The 20358-nt window shown below is 27.8% G+C and overlaps 1 protein-coding gene across 1 annotated transcript in view; it reads right to left on the reverse strand.

The window, feature by feature from the left end:
• LOC111687013 (sodium/hydrogen exchanger 9B2) overlaps positions 1-15230 on the reverse strand; it is a 64458-nt gene extending 49228 nt beyond the window's left edge. The window contains exons 1-3 of the mRNA XM_046949201.1: positions 14989-15230; positions 14692-14870; positions 11974-12435 (exon numbers count right to left, since the gene is read on the reverse strand). Of these exons, the coding sequence (XP_046805157.1) occupies positions 11974-12435; positions 14692-14725 (496 nt within the window). The 5' untranslated portion in view covers positions 14726-14870; positions 14989-15230. The remainder of the gene's footprint in view (positions 1-11973; positions 12436-14691; positions 14871-14988) is intronic.
• Positions 15231-20358: the final 5128 nt, after the last annotated feature.

Here is a 20358-nt window from a genome sequence, read left to right on the forward strand (position 1 = left end):
AGAATATAGATATTTAAGACATCTATTGGAGTTGATTGTATCTTATTTGTATGGTTTTGGTCATACGTCAAGAAAGTACTGTTCGCAATCGAGAGTGGAGGAAGTCGCAGCCGCTTACTGTGCATCAAGTAAACGAGACTTTGGGCAGTCGTCAGTTTACTGTCCACCGAGTAAACAAATTAGAGTCAATTGACTCTCTTCTAGGACATGTCAGTAGCTAGTAAAGTAACTAGTTAAACACTAAGTAATGCAAATTACACCCAAATACCCATTGGAACATTATCATACATTGACTCTTTTTGACTATTTTTTTACTGTCTCTTTGACTTCCTCAAGCTCATGTTAAAGTGTCAGGCTGTCAGTTAGTTTGGGGCCACCATTAGCGGTATGTTAGTGGTTCGTTTTTTAGTGTCCTACCAACTGCTGGGCAATTTGTGTGAACTGGAATATGTATTTATTATTTTATGTAAACGAGACATAACAGTTGTGCCAGTGATTTGTTTTTTATTATATGAGCGTTTTTATGTTTATTTACATAGTTTTTCTTTTTTAATACTTCTCACTTATAACTTGGATAGATTTTTTTATTACTTAGAATGTTCAGTTAATTTAAATTTTTTTAAAAAATTCTGTAATTTTGGAATACTTACTTTTTTATTAAGAAATTCTATTTAAAGATTTTTAAAAATTTTCCTTTCTTAATATAAATAAATTAAGAATATTTTTATAACAAACTTTCGAAAAATGTTCTTTCAGTTTTAAAATTTTAAAGAAATTTTTATGAGGAATATTTTCTAGCTCTTTGGTTTAAAAAAAAATGTCTTTTAATTGATTTTCATAAATTTTGTTCCTATAGACACTTTTTGATTAATTTTCTTTAAAAATTTTCTACAGAAAATTGTTAATGAATTATATTTTCATAGGAAATTTTTGATGAATTTTCTTATTATAGAAAACTCTTACTATTTTTTTTATTAGAAAATGTGAAATGAGTGTTCTTTAAACTATTTCTGACACATTTCCTTTAAATATAAAATTTTTGAGATATTTTGTTTTTGTTGAAAGTATTGATGAAATGTTAATGTTATTTCGATTTATAGGAAATTTCTACCATATATGTATGTTGGTATTTAAAATATCGTCCTTCAAATAGTGCAGAAAGGTTTTTTTCAAAAAACTATTAATACTTGTTAAAAAAATAAATAACACAAATGTTAAAAATCACATGAGAAAAAAAAAACATTTTAAAACCTGGTATGAATGTATGTACATTGTACATATGTATATGAAAAGTAAATAAAACAAACTCTGTCAACAAATAAGTAGAAAAAAATAATACTTAAATAAACACAGCATTGCACTCATCTTAATTGTACGATTCCTTGTAACTGTGACAGCAACAAAATCATCATTAAGTACATATAACCAAACCATTTTAAATGTAAACATATTTTTTTTAACAAAAAATATATTTCATTTTCAAAAGAATTTATTATGTTTTTTTTTCTTTTCTCCGAAAGAATGCAAGGTCTTTACTTCTAAAGAATTTAGTTCATTTTAATGTATTTCATAGTTTTTTTGTTGATATTTTAATATGATGACATCAAATCTAAAAATGTTAGAAAAATACTGCTAGTATCTAGTATTATTTAATAGAAAAATGTATAAGAGTTGATGCAGCTTTTATAGTGTAAACTTTTTTTTATTATTTTAAGCGAATTTTATAATATTAAGTTTTATAACTGTATGCATTTATATCCTTTCCTTATAAAAAAAATAAGATTAAAATAATTTTTTAACGTTTTTTTAAGAACAATTTTGTATTATTTTTATAGAAGTTTTAAAGGAAATTATTAAAATAGCAATTATATAGAATTTTTTTATTACAAATAAAATTTTTCAAAAAAAAGATTTTTTAAAAAATTATCAAAAATTTTCTTTGAAATTATTTTAAAGAGTTCTTTCTATAAAATCTTTTAATAAAAAAATGTCCATGTTTTAAATATACAAATATATTTTTTTACAAAATACGAATACTACTTATTTCCTGGATATAATGTGGTATATTTATACACTACAACGTTATAGTGGGTAGGTATTATACGTTTGTGCTTATGTTTGTAACACCCAAAAATGTCCTACTATACAAGTGTAATGAGACAAGTTCAATCAAACCCCGACAAAGGAGAAGACAATCACTGGTAAGAGTCAATAGAAGGGGCAGACCCAATATCTGGTAGGAACACCATATTGATGCCTTAAGCAATGTCTCAACAGCATTCTCATCATCATCATCTAAAGACTCACCCCAGTACATTCCTGGACCTTATATGTCTTCCAACCACACAACTGAGATGGATCTGTTGTTGTGTGAACAGCATCTAGAGTCGTATTTGGTAGATCGAAATACCCAAAAGAATGGATCAGGATCACTCTATGTAAAGTGATATATGTGACAAAGAATGTATTAGTTTCCAAAGTTAACTAAATCTAATAATTGCCCCGACCATTATGCACTTAGCATGTATCATTATATCCTGTTGAGATGGCAACAGCAACTTCTCCGAAGCCGATCTTTTACCAATTTTCGTATCAGTTCCATTCCCATGATCATAAGTAATAATATTCCGGAATTTAGGTAAAAAACTATAAAAAATTTTTAACATACTCTCTGGTGTAGGGTATCAGATGATCGGTCATGGCCGACTATACATTAATACTTGCTTTGTATGTATTTCATAAAATTAATATTTTGTTAAGCTTTTTATGACAATAACAAAATTTATGCTCATATTTTTAGAGTATTTGTGAAAATTGCATTACAACACAATTACTATTCACAAAAAATTTTTGGGTAACAGATTTATTTCTTTTCAGTTTTTTTTTGAGTTTCTTTTTTACTACTCTTTCAGTTTTATATCAAAATAATTGCAAATCAAATGTAAATATTATTTTAGCAACTTATTGTTGGTAAAAACTTGTTATTCTTTTTTTTTTTGTGAAAATTATGTTTTGTATTCGTTTGCATGTATAGCTGTGAGATTTTTATAAAATTATGCACCAAAATAAATCCATGTACATATGTATATGCCTTCCAGTCATCAACAATAACTATAACTTCAGCATCAACATCATCATTACTATTATTATAATAATCGTATGTGGATAAATGTTGATGGTTACTCTAAAACTGAATTTTTATTGCAAATAGCTGAAAAATATTTTCTACATGAAAAAATAATAATGAAATAAACTCTGTGTTGAATAAAAGTTCATCCTTTCTATACTGTTTAGTAGTAGTAAAAACGAAAGCAAAATATCATCACAGAGAAACAATGGAATTTAAAAATGGATAGTTTCGTGTCAAGTGATCTTAAAAAATCGATTTCGATGAAATTTGTGCTATTGGATTGTAGGCCAGATATAAATTTTCAGCTCTGTCGGGGTCTAATTTGAACATGTTAGTACTAAATTTGGTGTTAATTTTATAAAAATCGATTTTTTAAGTTAGGTCACTTAACACGAAACTGCCCATATTTCAATGTTGCCGAATGTTAGACAGTGTGAAGTAAAATAAATAAACATTCTTTCTATTTTTAAATTAATATGATATTTCTATAGAGCACACAGCTAGAGGAGACATATGACTAGAGGAAAGTTAATTCTAAAATTAAATTCTAATGCATTGAATATACATATATACATATTTTTAATTAATATTATGGTTACATAAAAGTAACTAATTAACATTTTCATGTAGTATTTTTTTTTAAATTGTTTGCAATATTTTCTATCACTCTGTAACTTGTGAATAATTTATATCAATTTGAATGTATAGTCGGGCTTGGTGGATCATGGTACCCTACACCAGTCAGTATGTTAAAAATGTGGATTTTTTGATGGGCACAGCTTAATTAATGATTCTAGGCCGATTGGTGAGTATAGGGCGAATATTTTTTCGTATGATACAAACATCAGCACAATATATTTTTGTATGATAAAAACATCAGCACAAACTCAATATACCATCCTCACTAAAACGGTGTAGTGTATAAAAACCTTTATATTCACATAAAAGTACTACATTCATACGAGTGGAAATCATTTATACAGAATAAGATAACTAAAACAGAATAAAATTAATGAAGAAATGTTGGGGCATGTGTAACAGTTTTGTGTAATTTACCTGATTTTCGTATCCTGCCTCCAAAAATGAAATTGCATGTTTATCTTTTATTCTATTCCAAATTTGAAAAAAATCTTGCCGTTTAGACGCAATATATTAGGATTTCAAATACGATATCTACACATGCAAAATTTTTATCATGAGATCCCTTTAGTAGCGACCCCAACAAAAATTTAAATATTATTTTTTAACTCTAGAATATTTTTTTTTTTAATTTTTGGCATTCCAACAAAAATTTAAATATTATTTTTTAACTCTAGAATATTTTTTTTAATTTTTGGCATTCAATTTTCTCCTATTTGTCATAATGGAGGTTTTTTTTTGCTCAAAAGAAAGTTTAGACCATTACATTTGTGATTACTTAGTAGGATGCGTGTGGGATAAATAGCAAAGTTTATGAGTTAATTTTTTTCACTCATGCCCCTTACACCCTACTAAGTGGCAAAAAATAGATATCTCACTCACATCCCATTATGAGACTTTAAAGCCCATTTTGAAGACAAATTAAAAAAATAAAAAATGGAATGAAAAAAGAACTCCTTTCAACAATTTTAGCTAACACCCATAGGTGAAAAGTTACAGTAATTTTAATAAAACCATGTATGTCCAAAATGTCCAATGTTAAACCCTTCTGACTACGGCTGTTCTGGACCGATAGAGCTAAAAAATGTAACTGGCCTACTATCCCATGGAACTAACCTCAGTGCAAATTTCATCCAAATCAGTGCAAATCCAAAGTTGACACGAAATTAACCATATATTTAATTTTTGTATAAAACAATATATGAAATTTTACTCTTGACATACTTATTGCAACTTCTTACATATGTACCTACATACATATATAACCATTACTAGACTCCTTCTAAGTAATGTGAACGTTATGTTGTAGGCATTAAAATATATATTCTTAAGTAAGAAGAAGTCAGTAACATGTTCCATTTTCCATACACACATACATATGCACGAACATTTTAAAATCCTTTTACAGAACATTGTACATCCGTTTCCTTTTTACGCACTTTTGAGATGTTTTCTATTAATATTTTTCTTTGTTTTTCTTGTGCTAAAAAAACAGATACATTTACATATATTCGCCATAAAGAAAACAACAAAAAAAAGATCTGAAAACACAACTTTATTTTTTTACAATTATTTATTATATTTTTGTTGTTGTTTTTTTCATTACTTTACGCTCAAATAATTGCATAAAGTGTGAATGTGTATGAAACCATATCAAAATCACTCTCATGCTTTCACATAAGCATGCATTCTTCCTTTATAATATTATAAATACATTGAATACGAGGGCGATTTAATAAGATCAAAAAACAGTATTTTTGGATAAAAATTCTTTCGAAGTTAAATATGAGCTTTATACACTTTGTACAACGCTTCTCGAATTTTGTTTTTCCGTAAAAAAATGGTTTATGTTATCTAAATTTTAATAAAATTAATCTAAATCCACAGAATTGGCCGGATTATCTAGCAATTCGTAGTGTTCTTTATGTTTTAAAATTCCCATTCCCATCCTTTCTTGTACCTCATTCATATTAAAACCATTAACCATTTTATATACCTATGACTTCCACAAAATTACGTACTTAGAATATCTGATTATTCAAAATCATTGTGAAATTGTTTATTCGTTTCCATGTTTCGAACATTTTCAGTATTTCTACAGTCACAACTCTATCCTTCAAACCTTAATAAAATTTATGGTCCAGAGTTGTAATGTTAGTTTTCTAACTGGTGTTTTTTTTTTATTTCACTTTTTTCCATTTGCTCCTCAAGTCCTGTAATTTGTTCAAATTTGGACATGAGACAATAGACACAAGTGACACTGTTGCATTTTTAGATATTAGGCAGGAAATTTAAAATTTTACGGACTTAATGAATAACCCTCGTATGAACTCATTCTTAGCTCTTTACCCAGCACTTCAACAGGACAGTCACGAACTACCTATTTAACCAATCACTTAGGATTACACCTTTACTTACTTGTCCCATAAGGGAGTCAATAGATTACAAAAAGAATGTCAAAAAGCTGGTTAAATTTGTAAGTGTCTCTTCTTTAGATTACTTAGATACTGTAAAGTCTCCGGTCTCACTTAAAAAGTGGTCACGAGTGTGATTACATTCGTGGAAATGCATTTCTTTTTTGTATGCTTTGATCCGTTATCGAACAGCTGGGTGTCGCCACCAGATAGTAAATATATGGAGAATTCTGTTTAAACGTTTATTTAAACAAATTAACGATTAAACTAAAAGCAAAGTCCACTTTTAATTGAATTGCTGAAATTGTGTATATCAGTAATTTCTCTTAGAAGAGTTACTTGCCCAGAACTGCAGGGGTATTAGTATTTAGTGTTCTTTATGTTTGCGAGCTACATTTTTTTGCATTCCTTTTGTAAGGATTTTTTATCCTTATTTGTTGGATTTTTTTTCTAAAATTTGTGTTTTTTTCACGAAAAAAAATTTAAAATGTATCTGCTTTTATTGAAGCATTAATAATCATGTTGCACTGGGATTTTATTATGTATTTTAAATGTTGCTGCTCGCTATACATACATAGTATATTTTTGTTAGTGGTGTTGAGAAATTCCTTTTATTCTTTTCAATTTCTCCTCTATATAGACATGAACCATGTGCATATTTTTGTTTAAAAAAGAAACTTGTATCCTTGTTTTTTTTTTCTAGTTCCTTTAACGAGGTTTGTTTGTCGAATTTTATTTTTTTTAGAAAATCTTCCAAAATTTGAGAAAAACCCTCGTTTCGTTTGAAATTGTTTTATTTTACAAGTATGTCGAAATATGTCTGGCTTATTTTTGTTGGCGCCTTATTTTTAAAGCAGTCTCTTAGCAGTTGTATGGTTATTTGTAAAATGTTTTTTTGTTTAAAATTTCAGCTTAAACTGAATATTCTACAAATTCATTTTTTTATTTTACTGGTAAATTAAAATCATAGAAATTTCTTAATTGAAGAAAGATACATACGAATGATACATGTATGTAGGTAACCTATAAAAACCGCACATATATATCATGAGTACTGAATTGTCTGAAATACAAAATTTTTCGATACAAATTAATTTTTTTATATGATATTGAAATTTAATTTAAACATTAATTTATGCTCTTATATAGCAAAGACCATTTCTCAATATAACAATCAATTAAAAATATAAAATCTTCAATATGTATTAACAATAAAAGAAATCATTATAGAAAACAATGTCGTCGACAGGAACACAAAAATGCACATATTCACAGCCAGAACATAAATAATGAAACAAAAGTAACAAAGGAAACTTGTTAACATTAGAGCAGACAGTTTGAATTTTTATTTAAATAAATACAAGTTCTTTAGCAGACATTTTCCAACCCCCACCCACTCAAGAAAAAAATATTAAATAACACATTTTCTTATAAGAAATTCCGCTTTCTCCTCTTTCATAAACATAACAACAAATAAACGGAAGTGCAATGTAGCATGTAGACTGTTGCAAGAATAATAAAAAATAAAATTGAACTTAATATTTTTTTGTTTTTGTTGTTGCAACAACCGAATATTGCGCTGCTGCTGTTGCAGGAGTAGTACTTTACTGTTACCGCATGAATTGGTATTGTGTTGCATATTTTTGGGGTAAAATACTTTACAAACTTTAACTTTGTAAATTCAAACCACATCACATTAAGATCGCCCACAAATTTTTATCATTTTGAAATGTATATGATAATTTTAAAACCTACGGAATTATGTTTATATCGTTTCTGTTTAAAGCAAATGAATTTAACAGGACTTTAAAGTTATCTCAAATGATGATAATGATTTTTAAGTGTGAAAATTAAAATTTCTATATATAACATTTATTTTTTAGTTTATTATATGTATGAATTATTACAGTTCCAAGTAAATTATACCATACTAATATATGAATCAAAGGCAGAATCTGTATTTTTACATAGTTTTGAAGTCAAAAAAGAAAATATATTCAATAACAACTATTGCGGACAGTAGGATGAAAAAAATTAACAAAATTTAATTTTTAAATCCATAATCGTTAACAAAACCTAATGTTAATTGAAGGCAGATATTAAATAAGTATTGAATATTCTTGTTCAAGTCAAATATGGCCTACCCAGTACTCCTTACTAGTAGTATTCCCTGGGTGATTCGACTCTCAATGAAAATTAAATACAAAATTTTAATTACTTTTATAGTTTAGTACTAAAGTAAAACAAATCTCCTTATTAAAATTTATCATTTTATAAGAACCGTGTGTCATTGTGTGATTCGATTCCCCATTATAGAACTTCAAGTTCCAAAGAGTTTCACCTTACAGATTCTAATTCGTTCAAAACCCTGCATGTTTAATATTATAGTACCATTTGAAGGACGTTCTCTGTTTAAGAATCTAATTCAGTGTTTGTTAAATAATTTTGGTTTTCTCATGTTTCTATGTTCAATTTAAATAAAATACAAAAAGTACCAGCTGATTAACGTAAAAGTATCCAAAATGTCCCTCTTTCTCATTCAATCAGGGCCGTTTCATTGAAATATTCTTATTTCTTTATTAATATGGTTAAAATTAAAAAATACGATTGGGATGATGTAGTAGAGTAGTATATTCATTCTTTAGGGAAAGTACTAATAAAAAGAGTACCATTTTTCACTATTTCCCACAGGAATAGACGTTTTTATTTCCGTTTTTTCCCCTTTTTAGCCCCAAATATAAAAATTTGCAAAAGTCTCTTTTAAGCCGGCTTTACACGATCACACAAGTAATATGATCTGTCAAAATTTTGTGTAGAAGAGTACGGATGACATCGTCTAAACGCAATATATAATGAAGCCATCACACATTGAGAGAGAATACAGATGGAAAATTTGACAGTCGTATGGCTCTCTTCATTTTTTTGAAACGATTCAAAAAACAAGCCGGTTTCATTAGATCAGGGATGTATTTTTATGTAAACACATACATATAAAAAAGTGAAACAGCTGTATCCATCTGACTTTTTAATTGTTTTATACCAATCGTGTAAACACAAAAAATATAAATCATACGACTTTTATTTTCTTTTTTGTTATACGGATGGAATTTTATTTTACTTTTTCATTAGACTTGTCATACGTAAAGTGTGATAGTCTAAAGGGCCCTTTAAGTGGATATACATTACCAAATAGACATCTACTATAAACATTTAATGATTCTATGTTCAGCGGTTCGGGGTGTGCGATGATAAATCAGTCAGTCAGTAATTCGAATCTTTTATACATTTATTTGTGAAAAAGATAAGATTTTAAAAACTATTTTTGTAAAATAAGTTTTATATTCAAAACTGACTTTCTACAAGAGGTTTAATATGAGATTAAGAGTTAAATATTGGATTTGCTAGATTTTGTCATAATACTAATGGTTATAACTCAAGTATGGAGGCTGAAGTCAAAAATAATGAACCGATTTCAACAATTTTTAACTATCTAGACTTCTTCCCCCGGGGGCATGTTACCTTGGCGAGACCTCCGCCTTGGTGTTATTGCAATCCCGGGCCAATACCTCCAATCTGACCGGGATTGAAAAATTGGTTACAGTCTACTGTTTGTCTTAGTCCTTGCATAGATTGCCAGAGGTCAGACCAGAGCACCGCATAATCTGGTACTACGGGTGGCCAGTTGCCCGCAGGACTATATCCTGGCTGGTCAGTTGGTTGAGGTTCCTTCGGGATCCACGTAGTGGCTGTGGTTTAAACCCAAATTCGCGGGAAAAGTATAAGTGGCGGTTAAAAGACTGATGCATGATAATAGTCAATATTTCGGGATAAGTTGCCGAAAATCAACAGATACCCCACAGAGGAGTGACTGTGGGTTGGAGTCAATTGTATATGATACGGAATGAATGTAGAGGTATGCGGGCCTTACCCCACCCGTATACCTAAATGAGTGTGTCGTATGTTTTTCTCTATGAATGTGTCGAATAAATGAGATGTGTGCTGGGTTGAATGATGATGGATGAAAGGTATCATATACAAGTGATACCGATTAATTTTCCTTCCTTGTCCAGATATGTTCAGAGTTTACTCTGTTCATATCAAACTTGCCACAGCGTGTCACTGTGAGTAAGAACAATGTCTACGGCTTATTGATGGATCGTGCTTCGGTCCACCGGTTACGTCTCTAGGTGCTGTTGCCGAATTAACAGAGCCATAGTAGTGTGGTTGTCTTTCAACGTGACTACTTTGGCAAGAGATTAGATAGCTCGAGTACTCCAGCAAAGTACTTGCACATGGACCGGTCATAGCCAATGTGCAAAAATTGCCACCTGAGTCTTCATTGAAGACAAAGGGGCGATGGTAGACCGTTCTCAAGTCTACCCTGTGGATGAAAAAGACCACCCTGAGATAAGGTTGACACGGCCGGTGCTCACGTTAAAACTCTCGACAGTCTGTCTCGACTTGTGTAAAATATGTAAAGCAGTTCAGCTGCAACAGCAAAAGAATTTCCGACTTTCTTTGAAGTCAAATTTTCTAAAAGAGGCTTAATATGAGATTAAGAGTTGAATATGGGACTTCCTAAATTAAATCGTGTTACGGTTATAACTTCAGTAATTTTTTGGGGAGTTTTGTTCGGAGGCGGAAGCTGTCTTAACTTGTGCAGTATTTATTGTGTTAGTCCCGTTAAAGCAGTTCAGCTGCAAAAACAAAAGAATTTCCGACTTTCTTTGGAGTCAAAATAATGCACCGATTTCAACCATTTTCAATAAGCTTAATCGACCCGAAACCACTATAATAAGGATTATATAAATAGAAAATTTCCAAAAAAAATAATTGGAAAAATCTCCACTGTATCTTCAACTGTCTCTCAGTTCTGCAACAACAACAAAAGAATTTCCGACTTTATCGTTATTTGTTGGTGGAAAAAAATGCGTACAAAAGAAGAAACAATTTTTTGGCGGAACAGTTTATTTCATTTTATTATATTGGACAATGTTGTTTTTGGCTGTTACACTGCTGCTGTTCTTAAAGTTGTTGCTAGTATTATTATTGTTTTTTATTGTTGCATAAATTAAAGCTCAACTTTTGTTAAATTTACATTTTAAATTGTTTTATCACAAGCACATCCGTATAATCATACATAGTACATACATATTTGTTTCTTGTTCTTTATTACTTTTTTTATTATTTAATTTAATCCTTTTCAAGGGGCTATAAAAATAAATTTACCAGAATTGAACAAGTGTTGCATGCAACATAAGCACATAAGACTTTAAGTTAAGCAGCAGTCTGTCCGTCAGTCTGTTTGTCAGTTACTGTTATTACTGGTGTATAGTTGTGTGTATGTGCTCAAAAAGATGAAATAGATTTTCTTTATTTTTAATTCCATTTTAACTCGTGCCACATGCATTTGCCACTGTTTGTTGCATACGTACATATGTATGTATATGTGAGTGGGTGTCTGTATGTACAAAATTTTCAATTGTAGACCACGTAAATGTACTTGAAGTCAAAAACTCAAATTTAAAAAACTAGAAATAAATAATAAAGTTTATGGTTGTTTAACTTCCCAAAAATCTCCCCGTTGAATTTATACGACTGAGTTACACAAACAAGTTTACACCGGCTAAATACAATTTGTACTGGCATTTCACCTCTTCTTCATTGTGGCTTAAAGTCCTTGATTCTGCACAAAATATTTGTGTTGATTGCTGAGTTTTTTTTCAGTTTCCCTTAACCAAAAAGCCACACACTTTATTGGTCTGGTAACCAGTAACTTCTTTTACTTACCTTCTTCATCTTCACGATATCGTTTGTAAATAGCTCTTCTCTCATCTGAAGTTGCTGTTGATGTTTCGTTGAAATTAACAAGAGCTGGTACTGTTGCACTATTTTCCATTGCTTGCTGTTGCTCTTGACCGCCAAGCAGGTGTTCATTTTCATTTGGTTCCAAAGCTTCTTCACTTACTTCATCATCATCGTCATCACCATCATCTTGGTGAATTTTCTTATTTACTCCTGCAGTTTTCGTTGTATCTTCTCGCTGTTGCTTTTCATTCTTAATTTGTTGGAGAGTAATTTGACTTGGTTGTTGAGCTTTGGAGTACTCGTCATCATTATTCTTGTCCTTGTGTATTTCACACTTTGGTTTTGTTGTTGTTGATCTGGGGGAGTTGTAGGCTTTTTGCCTATTTAACTCTTTTTCATTTGTGTCATCTAATGATGTTACTACTGGGGTTGCTATGTCAAATGCTGAAAATGAAAATGAAAAAAATTAAAACATTTCATATGACTGATGATGAGACTGACTGGCTAATTGACTGAAAATGCCAAAGTTACTGTAAGAAGTTTTCATAGGAATTTAATTGTGTGTGTGTCTTTTTTTCTAGTTAAGAGTTGTCAAGAGCTGTTTAACTAATGTTTAAGATGTAATTAAATTTTTTTATTTAAAGTCAGCCAGCATGAGTTGAAATACATATCAGAAATGTTCATTAGACTAATTAGCTAGGTGAACAAAGATCCAAGAAGTTGAAGAGGTTTAAATGATTTGACTATATGATTTCTAGACAAACATGTATTTTCTTTTAAATATTTTTTTGCTTTAAGGATATCGCTTATAAAGAAAAAGTAAGTGGTCTACGGTATACCCTAATGAACATATGAAAGGGTGATTATTATTTACAGTTATTTGACTTTTCTTAATTTTTTAGACGATCTAGCCGTGTCTGTCAGTTGAAAGATAGAGTCCGAATGGAAAGAGCTAGAACGTTGAAATTTCACACAAATATTTCTCATAAGTAAGGTTTGTTTGGTATTGAAAATGAACAATATCGTCCACGTTTTCGGATAGCCCCCATACAAGTGGTCCCTCGAAAAACTGCATTTACAGTCATAACTTGATTAAAAATACGAATGTAGTTATGAAATTCGACATAAGTAAGTTTCTTATGATCCAAAATCACTATGCATAATTTTAAAAGGATCGGTCCATAATTGACCCTACCCCCCATATAAGGTCCCCTTCAGAAAATGACTTTACTGGCTTAAAAATACTACTATATAGATAAAATTCGACATAAGTAAGTTTTACACGAGTTAAAATCTACCTAGAAAATTTATGAGGATCGGTCCATGATTGACAAAAAAATTTATACGAACCAAATTCTGATTACCAAATTTTATGAGGTTTGACCCATAATTGACCCTATCCCCCTTTATTAGGTTCCCGTCAGAAAATTACTTTAACGCTTATAGATGAAATTATTCGAGTCAAACGAGGTTTGTTGTTTTAAAAATTTTCTTAATCTTCATATTTAGTACAAAAAAGTGATCCACGGGAAACCCTAATGTATATATATAAAAGAGTTGATTAATTATTCTTTACAGTTTTTTGTCTTTTTTACTTTTTCCTTACGTTGGCATTTATTTTTTTACATTTATTGTGTATAATGTTCCTAAAGTTCATATTTACTACCAAAAAAATGGTCAACGAGATACCCTAATGTACATATAAAAAAGTGATTGAGTGATTATTCTTTACAGTTATTTGTCTTTTCTTACTTATTCCTTTCGTTAAATGTTTTTTATTTTCATTTAGTTTTTTAACATTTATTGTGATGTACGGTTGTGGTAAAAATGTTCGTAAAGTAATTTATAGAAAAAACTTATTGTGATATAGATTTAAATAAAGAAAGTGTTAAATAATAATTTATTTATAAATATGATAAATAATAAAATAATAATAACAAAAAATTTTGAGATATGTACATTTAGTGTTAGTGTTAGAAAAGGATTATCCAAACCATGGTAAGTTTTGAATAGTTACATTTTAAAAACAATTAAGAATGTATTTATAGTCGGGCATGGCCGATCTTATGATAACCTACACCAATGACTATTTTAAAATAAGGATTATATTAATTTGATTTCACCTTAATTTCGGAATATTTTGATATAATGGTGACAACATAGAAATTTTTACGACAGGGTTTCAGGGTAAATATTTGCCTATTCTTATAACTTTTAGAAAAGAAATTTAGAAAGTAATTTATAATTTTAATAGTGTTATTTGTTGTTTGGCCTTTCGGATATTTTCCAAAGGGGGGGGGGGGGGGGGGGGTATGGTTGGTGTGTATTGTTTTTAGTTTTATGAAGGCTAGGTTCAATTCAGAAAGTGATTCTGAGACGATATGTATGGTTTTACAAAAACTAACACAACAGTTGTGTAGGGTATAAGAAATAAATTATTATTTAGAAATATAGAAATGCTTACATATATATATGTATGTATATTTAAATATAAAATGTTATCAAAAAAGTATTTGTATTCATCAATAGATATATTATTAATAAATCAAAGATGTTAATATGTGAAATTGTAAATCATATTTTTTCTGATTTAAAATAATCACAAAAGACGATTACTCTAGTCATTATTATCTTATATTAGAATAATATTATTAGTTATTTGTTTTTAACTAAAGATCATTGATATTTATTTATACTTACAATTACTCATATTGATAGACTTTTTGCGAGGCATACAAAAATTACACTCAAATGTCACAGATAAAAGAGAACTTTTTTGACAATAACAAACACGCGTTTTTAATACTCATATAAACGTATGACGTAGATGACAAAAAATGACCGCAAAGTAAATTTCTCTCTAGAAATCAGTCAAACAGCTGATTGTTATATATACATATATAAACAAAATCCAACAAATGTAAAATTATATTAATAATTTAAAAAACAAACGGGACTTTTTACTCAGTAATTTCTAGTTTTTTTTTTCTTGTCTACCTTTTTCTAAACATTAAAATAAAGTAAATTTTTGTTCATTAATTTTAATTACTTTGCGAGTTTTCTGTTCTTGCTACTAGTTTTGTATTTTATTTTAATAAACGCGCTCGCTTTTTAATTAAAACTAATTGCTCAGGGACAGAAAACAAAACTATTTGTACTCTTTACGCAAATTCTTTTGCTACAAGTTTTTAATTTATATGAAGAAATTTTGCTAAATGCTTTTTTTCTTTTTGTTTTCATTTTATTTTTTTATCTCTTTTTGTTATTATTTAATTGTGTACTCTTAAGCGAAGAACTCGCCAGCTGTTTTAAAGTACCTATCACTCACTCAATTTTTAGTGAATTAGTTAATAACAACAATAAAATTTACACTCAATTTTGATTTCTACTCAATTATTTAACGCACTCATTAACTGCTTGTCATGATGTTTACATATTAAAGAAAAAAATGACATAAAATTAGATAAAGAAATTTAAAGCATACCTTAGGGAGTTTGTTTAAAATGTTAACTATTTATAAAATAATTTAAATTATTTGCAAATTATTAATTTTTTATCTTAAATATTTGCTTTTTTTCATCTTTCCATATTTATTGTAATTAATAAATGTATTTTGTCGCGATTTTATTTATTTTATATTTTTTAATAACCTGTCGTTGGCAGATTTTTAAATTAATTTTCTTTCATTTATTTTGTTTTTTTCCATACATTTTTTCAACAAATTTTTATTTCACGTCATCATTATTTGAAATTTAATAGAATGCCTACAACACAGAAATATACAAATTCTACATGTTTATGAAGTGCAAATCCCAGATGAGGCAGCTTTAAACACAATTGCAATAAAATTGTTATTTTTTTATATGTTTTGTTTTAGGCGTTAGAAATATGAACAAGTAAGAGTGTTATATTCGGCTATGTCGAATCTTATATGCCCACCATCAAATCCTTTGTCGTAGAGATAATATACATATATGTACATATAAAATATTTGTTTTAAACTTTTCATTATGCTAAACATTTGCAATGATTTATTAGTTTAAACAGATTTTTTAAGAGGTTTTATATGCGTACCCATTCTTAAAAATATAGTAGTCAGATCAATAATGGGCCTTTCCTCAAAGATTTGTTACAAACAGAATGACAAAACAATATAATATACTAGATATTTCTATAGTCGGTTTAAAAAATACATATGTATAATATATATAAAAATATTTTTATATTTATTAGACAGACTACTTCCGCATATGAGATAAAATGTAGTTACTTTGAATATTTTCAAAAAAAAAAAAAAAACAATGTTTATTAAAAATTTTATAAATAATATATTTTTTCGAATTTATCGAAAATATTACTTTAAACAAATAATTTTCAAAAAATTTTTTTTTTTAACTTATACAGGACACCGGTGTCCAAAGATTTTTTTATATTTTTCTCAATATAAAGCATAATTTTGAGTTCACAGCTACAGTAAAAGGTTATTTCCAAAGAAAAATAATTTAGTTTTTAGTAGGGTATTCAATTATTCGAGTTTTTGTCTTATTCGGTTTATTCGATAAATAATTATTTGAGGTTTTACGTTAGCCGGTTAATAATCGGATAATTCAAAATTATTCGGTTATTCGAATAAAAAGAAACTAGATGTTATTATTGCTTTTAACAATAATTTTCTTCATATACACCCTGTAACAATTTTGAAAAAAGCATTCACACATGGAATAGTCGATAAGCATGTGAAAATAGGTTCCACTTATAGAATTGTGTCCTTATAAAAGGATTTCAAAGTTTAAAGGCATACAAATGAATATTTAAAATATTTATATGTATTTTATAAAGCTAATATTGGTATCAAATGAAAGCTGGGAATCTGTACATTCTATCTATATTATTTACCTGTCTCACTTAGAGAAAAAAACGAAAAAGAAATTAAATTTAAAAAGGTTTAATTTTCGACTTAAACACTTTTAACTACTTTTTGTGACAAATTTTCTTTAAGATTTCCAATTCTTTCTTGATAATTTTGATGATTTAAAATAAATTATACTATTTCAAAGCAGAGGAACTCAGCTTCATTTGAAATTAATATTATTACCAACTTTTTAATATAAATTTGGAATTCCATAAGAGCTGATTATGAAAAACTGAGTACATAGAGTTAATACTAATGGTCCACAGTTTCCTGAAATTTTCAAAGAGTTCTAGAATTCATACGTTCCATTGAACACTAGTTCAACTATAACTGTTGCTGAAAACTTATTAGAAATACTTAAGAACACAACAATGTTTCCAAAAAATTGGTTGTAAAAATAAAAGCGATATAATTATTTCCATGATTTTTTTTCAAAAATTATCAAATAAATTTTCTTTATTATAGAAAATTAATTAAGAAATTAAGAAAAGAAGAAAATATATTATAAAAATATTAAATTTTGTAGGAAATACATAGTAATTTTACTGCTAAATTGTGAGTTTTTCTTAATCGGTTAATTGACAGAAATTATTCGGTTTATTCTTTATTTGAAATTTGACAATTTTCATGTATTCGAACGATTAATCGTCAAAAATTAATCGATTAACCGAACAACGATTAATCGTTTGAATACTCTAGTTTTTAGAATTTGATGTCACTACATGCTAAAAAGGATATTATTCTGCGATATCCTTCGAAAGCACTTTTTTCCATTTTTCATAAAAAAATATCAATATTCGTCAAAATAAAGTGTATGGAGAAGTTATAGTTATAAAAAATTCAGCGGTTTAGTTTTGTGCGTGAAACTATTTTTGTTGAAGTTCGTTTTTAAGAAATGTTTTAGTTCTTGGGTCATTGATTTTTCTTTGTATTCGGGTTCCACAGAATAATTTCTGTTTAAATAAATTTTTGTAACAAACTAAAATAAAAAAGAAACTTTTTTCTAAAAGTTCAGAAGTTTTTGAATAATTTTTGTATTAGATAGATAATAGATATATGAATCCTATTGTAATAATATGTATATTTATTTACAATAATGCTGCTACTTTTGTACATATTTAGTTTAATAATATTTTTATTAAATTATAATACATATGTATATCCTTGTAACCTAAATTGTAATTTAATTTATTTAATTATTGGTAAACAATAGTTGCATGCAAATTAAAAAACATTTTAAATTGTATTAAAATATGCAGTTAATCAAATAGTATAAAAATATTTAATAATAATAAATAAATTACAAAATGAATTATAATTTGTACATATTAGGAAGGAGCCGAAATAATAAGTTATTTTATAAATAAATTGACAATAATTTCAAACTTTTTTGAAATCCTTTTCTTAATATATAAATCAAAATAGCTTCATAGACTATACAAATTTTGAATATGTTATAACTCCATTATATGACCCAATGTTTCAAAACATTATATAATTGTAATATTTTGCAGAAATTTTGATTCTTATTCAACTTTCCTGCTTTAAATAATTATCATTATTTTTACTATGAAAATTGAAGTCGTTTGAAAATTGACCTTCTATGAGGATACTCAGCAAATTTGTTACAGAGATTTATGTTTTTATACAACATCTGTATGTCAAATTGCATTGATATACTTATATTTTCAACGTAATTATAAAGGTTACATTATGGGGATAAGTGTCAAATATGGACCGATCCGTATAAAATTTAAGAACAACATTCTGGTAACTATATCAAGGGTCAAATATAAACGATCACCATGAAATTTTTGTATGAAAGCAGAATTATTATTATTATTTTTTTTTTTTGTAGGAGAAACTATGTTCCAATTGTTTGCAAATCCCATCGCTAATATAATACTTTTAAGTCCTTTATAAGCGTTAAAGTATTTTCCTGAAGGTGGCAAGGGCAATTATTGCCCGATCCTCATAAAATTAGGCGGGGAGATTTTCATTTTTATAAATTATGTTTATATTTCTGGAAAATTTCAGACCTTTAGTCTTTAAAGTTCTAACCCAATGGTGCTTTCAATAAACATATACTTTTTTCCATTTAAAAAGTGCACACCCTAATATTTTTTTATTTATCTTTTTGCTTTATATTTTCATTAATACAATATTTATAAAATCACATCATATTAATTAAATATCAACAGATTTTTTTTATGATTTCATATATTACTCGTATCTATAAAACTTGAATATATTTTCCTTTTTAATGATTTTTTTCCTTTTTTTGCAATTAACACAAATTATTGCAATATATTTTCATTACAAGATAATTGACATTTAATATCCATTTGACAGGAATACATCACTGGTAAATGCAACATTTATTTAAAACCGTGTAGTTTCTGTTTAATTTTATTATTACTCATATTATTGAAAATCATAATTGTATGATTTTTACTTACAGCGAAGGAAAATTAATTACAAAATTTGCAAAGAAGTTTTGTTATGGAAATGCTAGCAGTGAAATGATTTAAATGAAATTTTGAAAATTTTAATATATATAAATAAATTTATCTATAGTTAATTTTTGGTTTATCATTAAGTTTCTATAGAGATAACTTTAAAAACCTTTATATCTTAGTAGAAACAATTTGTTTAGAAACTTTGACTCTCTCTTTAGGTCTAGATTCTAGAAAGTCTACTAATTTTTTAACACAACTGTAATTTAAATCGACATTATAAATATTTAATTATATCTGTGAGTGTGTATGTTAAATATTGTCGTTTGTTCACATATAAACACAAAACATAGTACCAGCAGTTTTACAAGGAGTCGTAAAAACCCATTTATGAAAGTATTCAATTTTATATATTTTAAGATCATAAGATAGAGGGCCTCTATGTAAAGCAGAGAATAATCTATAGAGAAACACTTTTTATTTAACCTTCTTTATCACAATGGAAATGATATACATAATGTCATAAGATCTGCTGGAATATCTATATATATTTTTGTCCATGCATTTTTAAGTATAAATATCATTTATTCAATATGTTTTTTAAATATGATGTTAACAAATCCACTCACACATTTTTAATACGTACAAAAAATTTAACCAAAACAAAATGAATCAATTTTAAAACAACAACAATTTTAACATAAATATGTGATTAAAAAAAAACATCGTTGTGAAAAAATAATCAATTTGCATAATTTAAAAAATGCAACATTTTCATTATTATTTAATGGTATTTCTTGTACAATTTTCATAAAAAAAAAGAAAACATGACCAATATTGAAAAAAAATATTTATTCTTTCATAATACACTCTCTAGTATGAACTTTAACACAAACACTGTTCTACCAATAGTAAACAAAAATAGGCCAACATGCTGCTCTTCAAATAGATCTTAAGCCCGTATAAAAACCATATTTTAATACAATATTTAAAAATATT

Source organism: Lucilia cuprina, chromosome 4, assembly GCF_022045245.1.
Source record: "Lucilia cuprina isolate Lc7/37 chromosome 4, ASM2204524v1, whole genome shotgun sequence".
Classification (NCBI taxonomy): domain Eukaryota; kingdom Metazoa; phylum Arthropoda; class Insecta; order Diptera; family Calliphoridae; genus Lucilia; species Lucilia cuprina.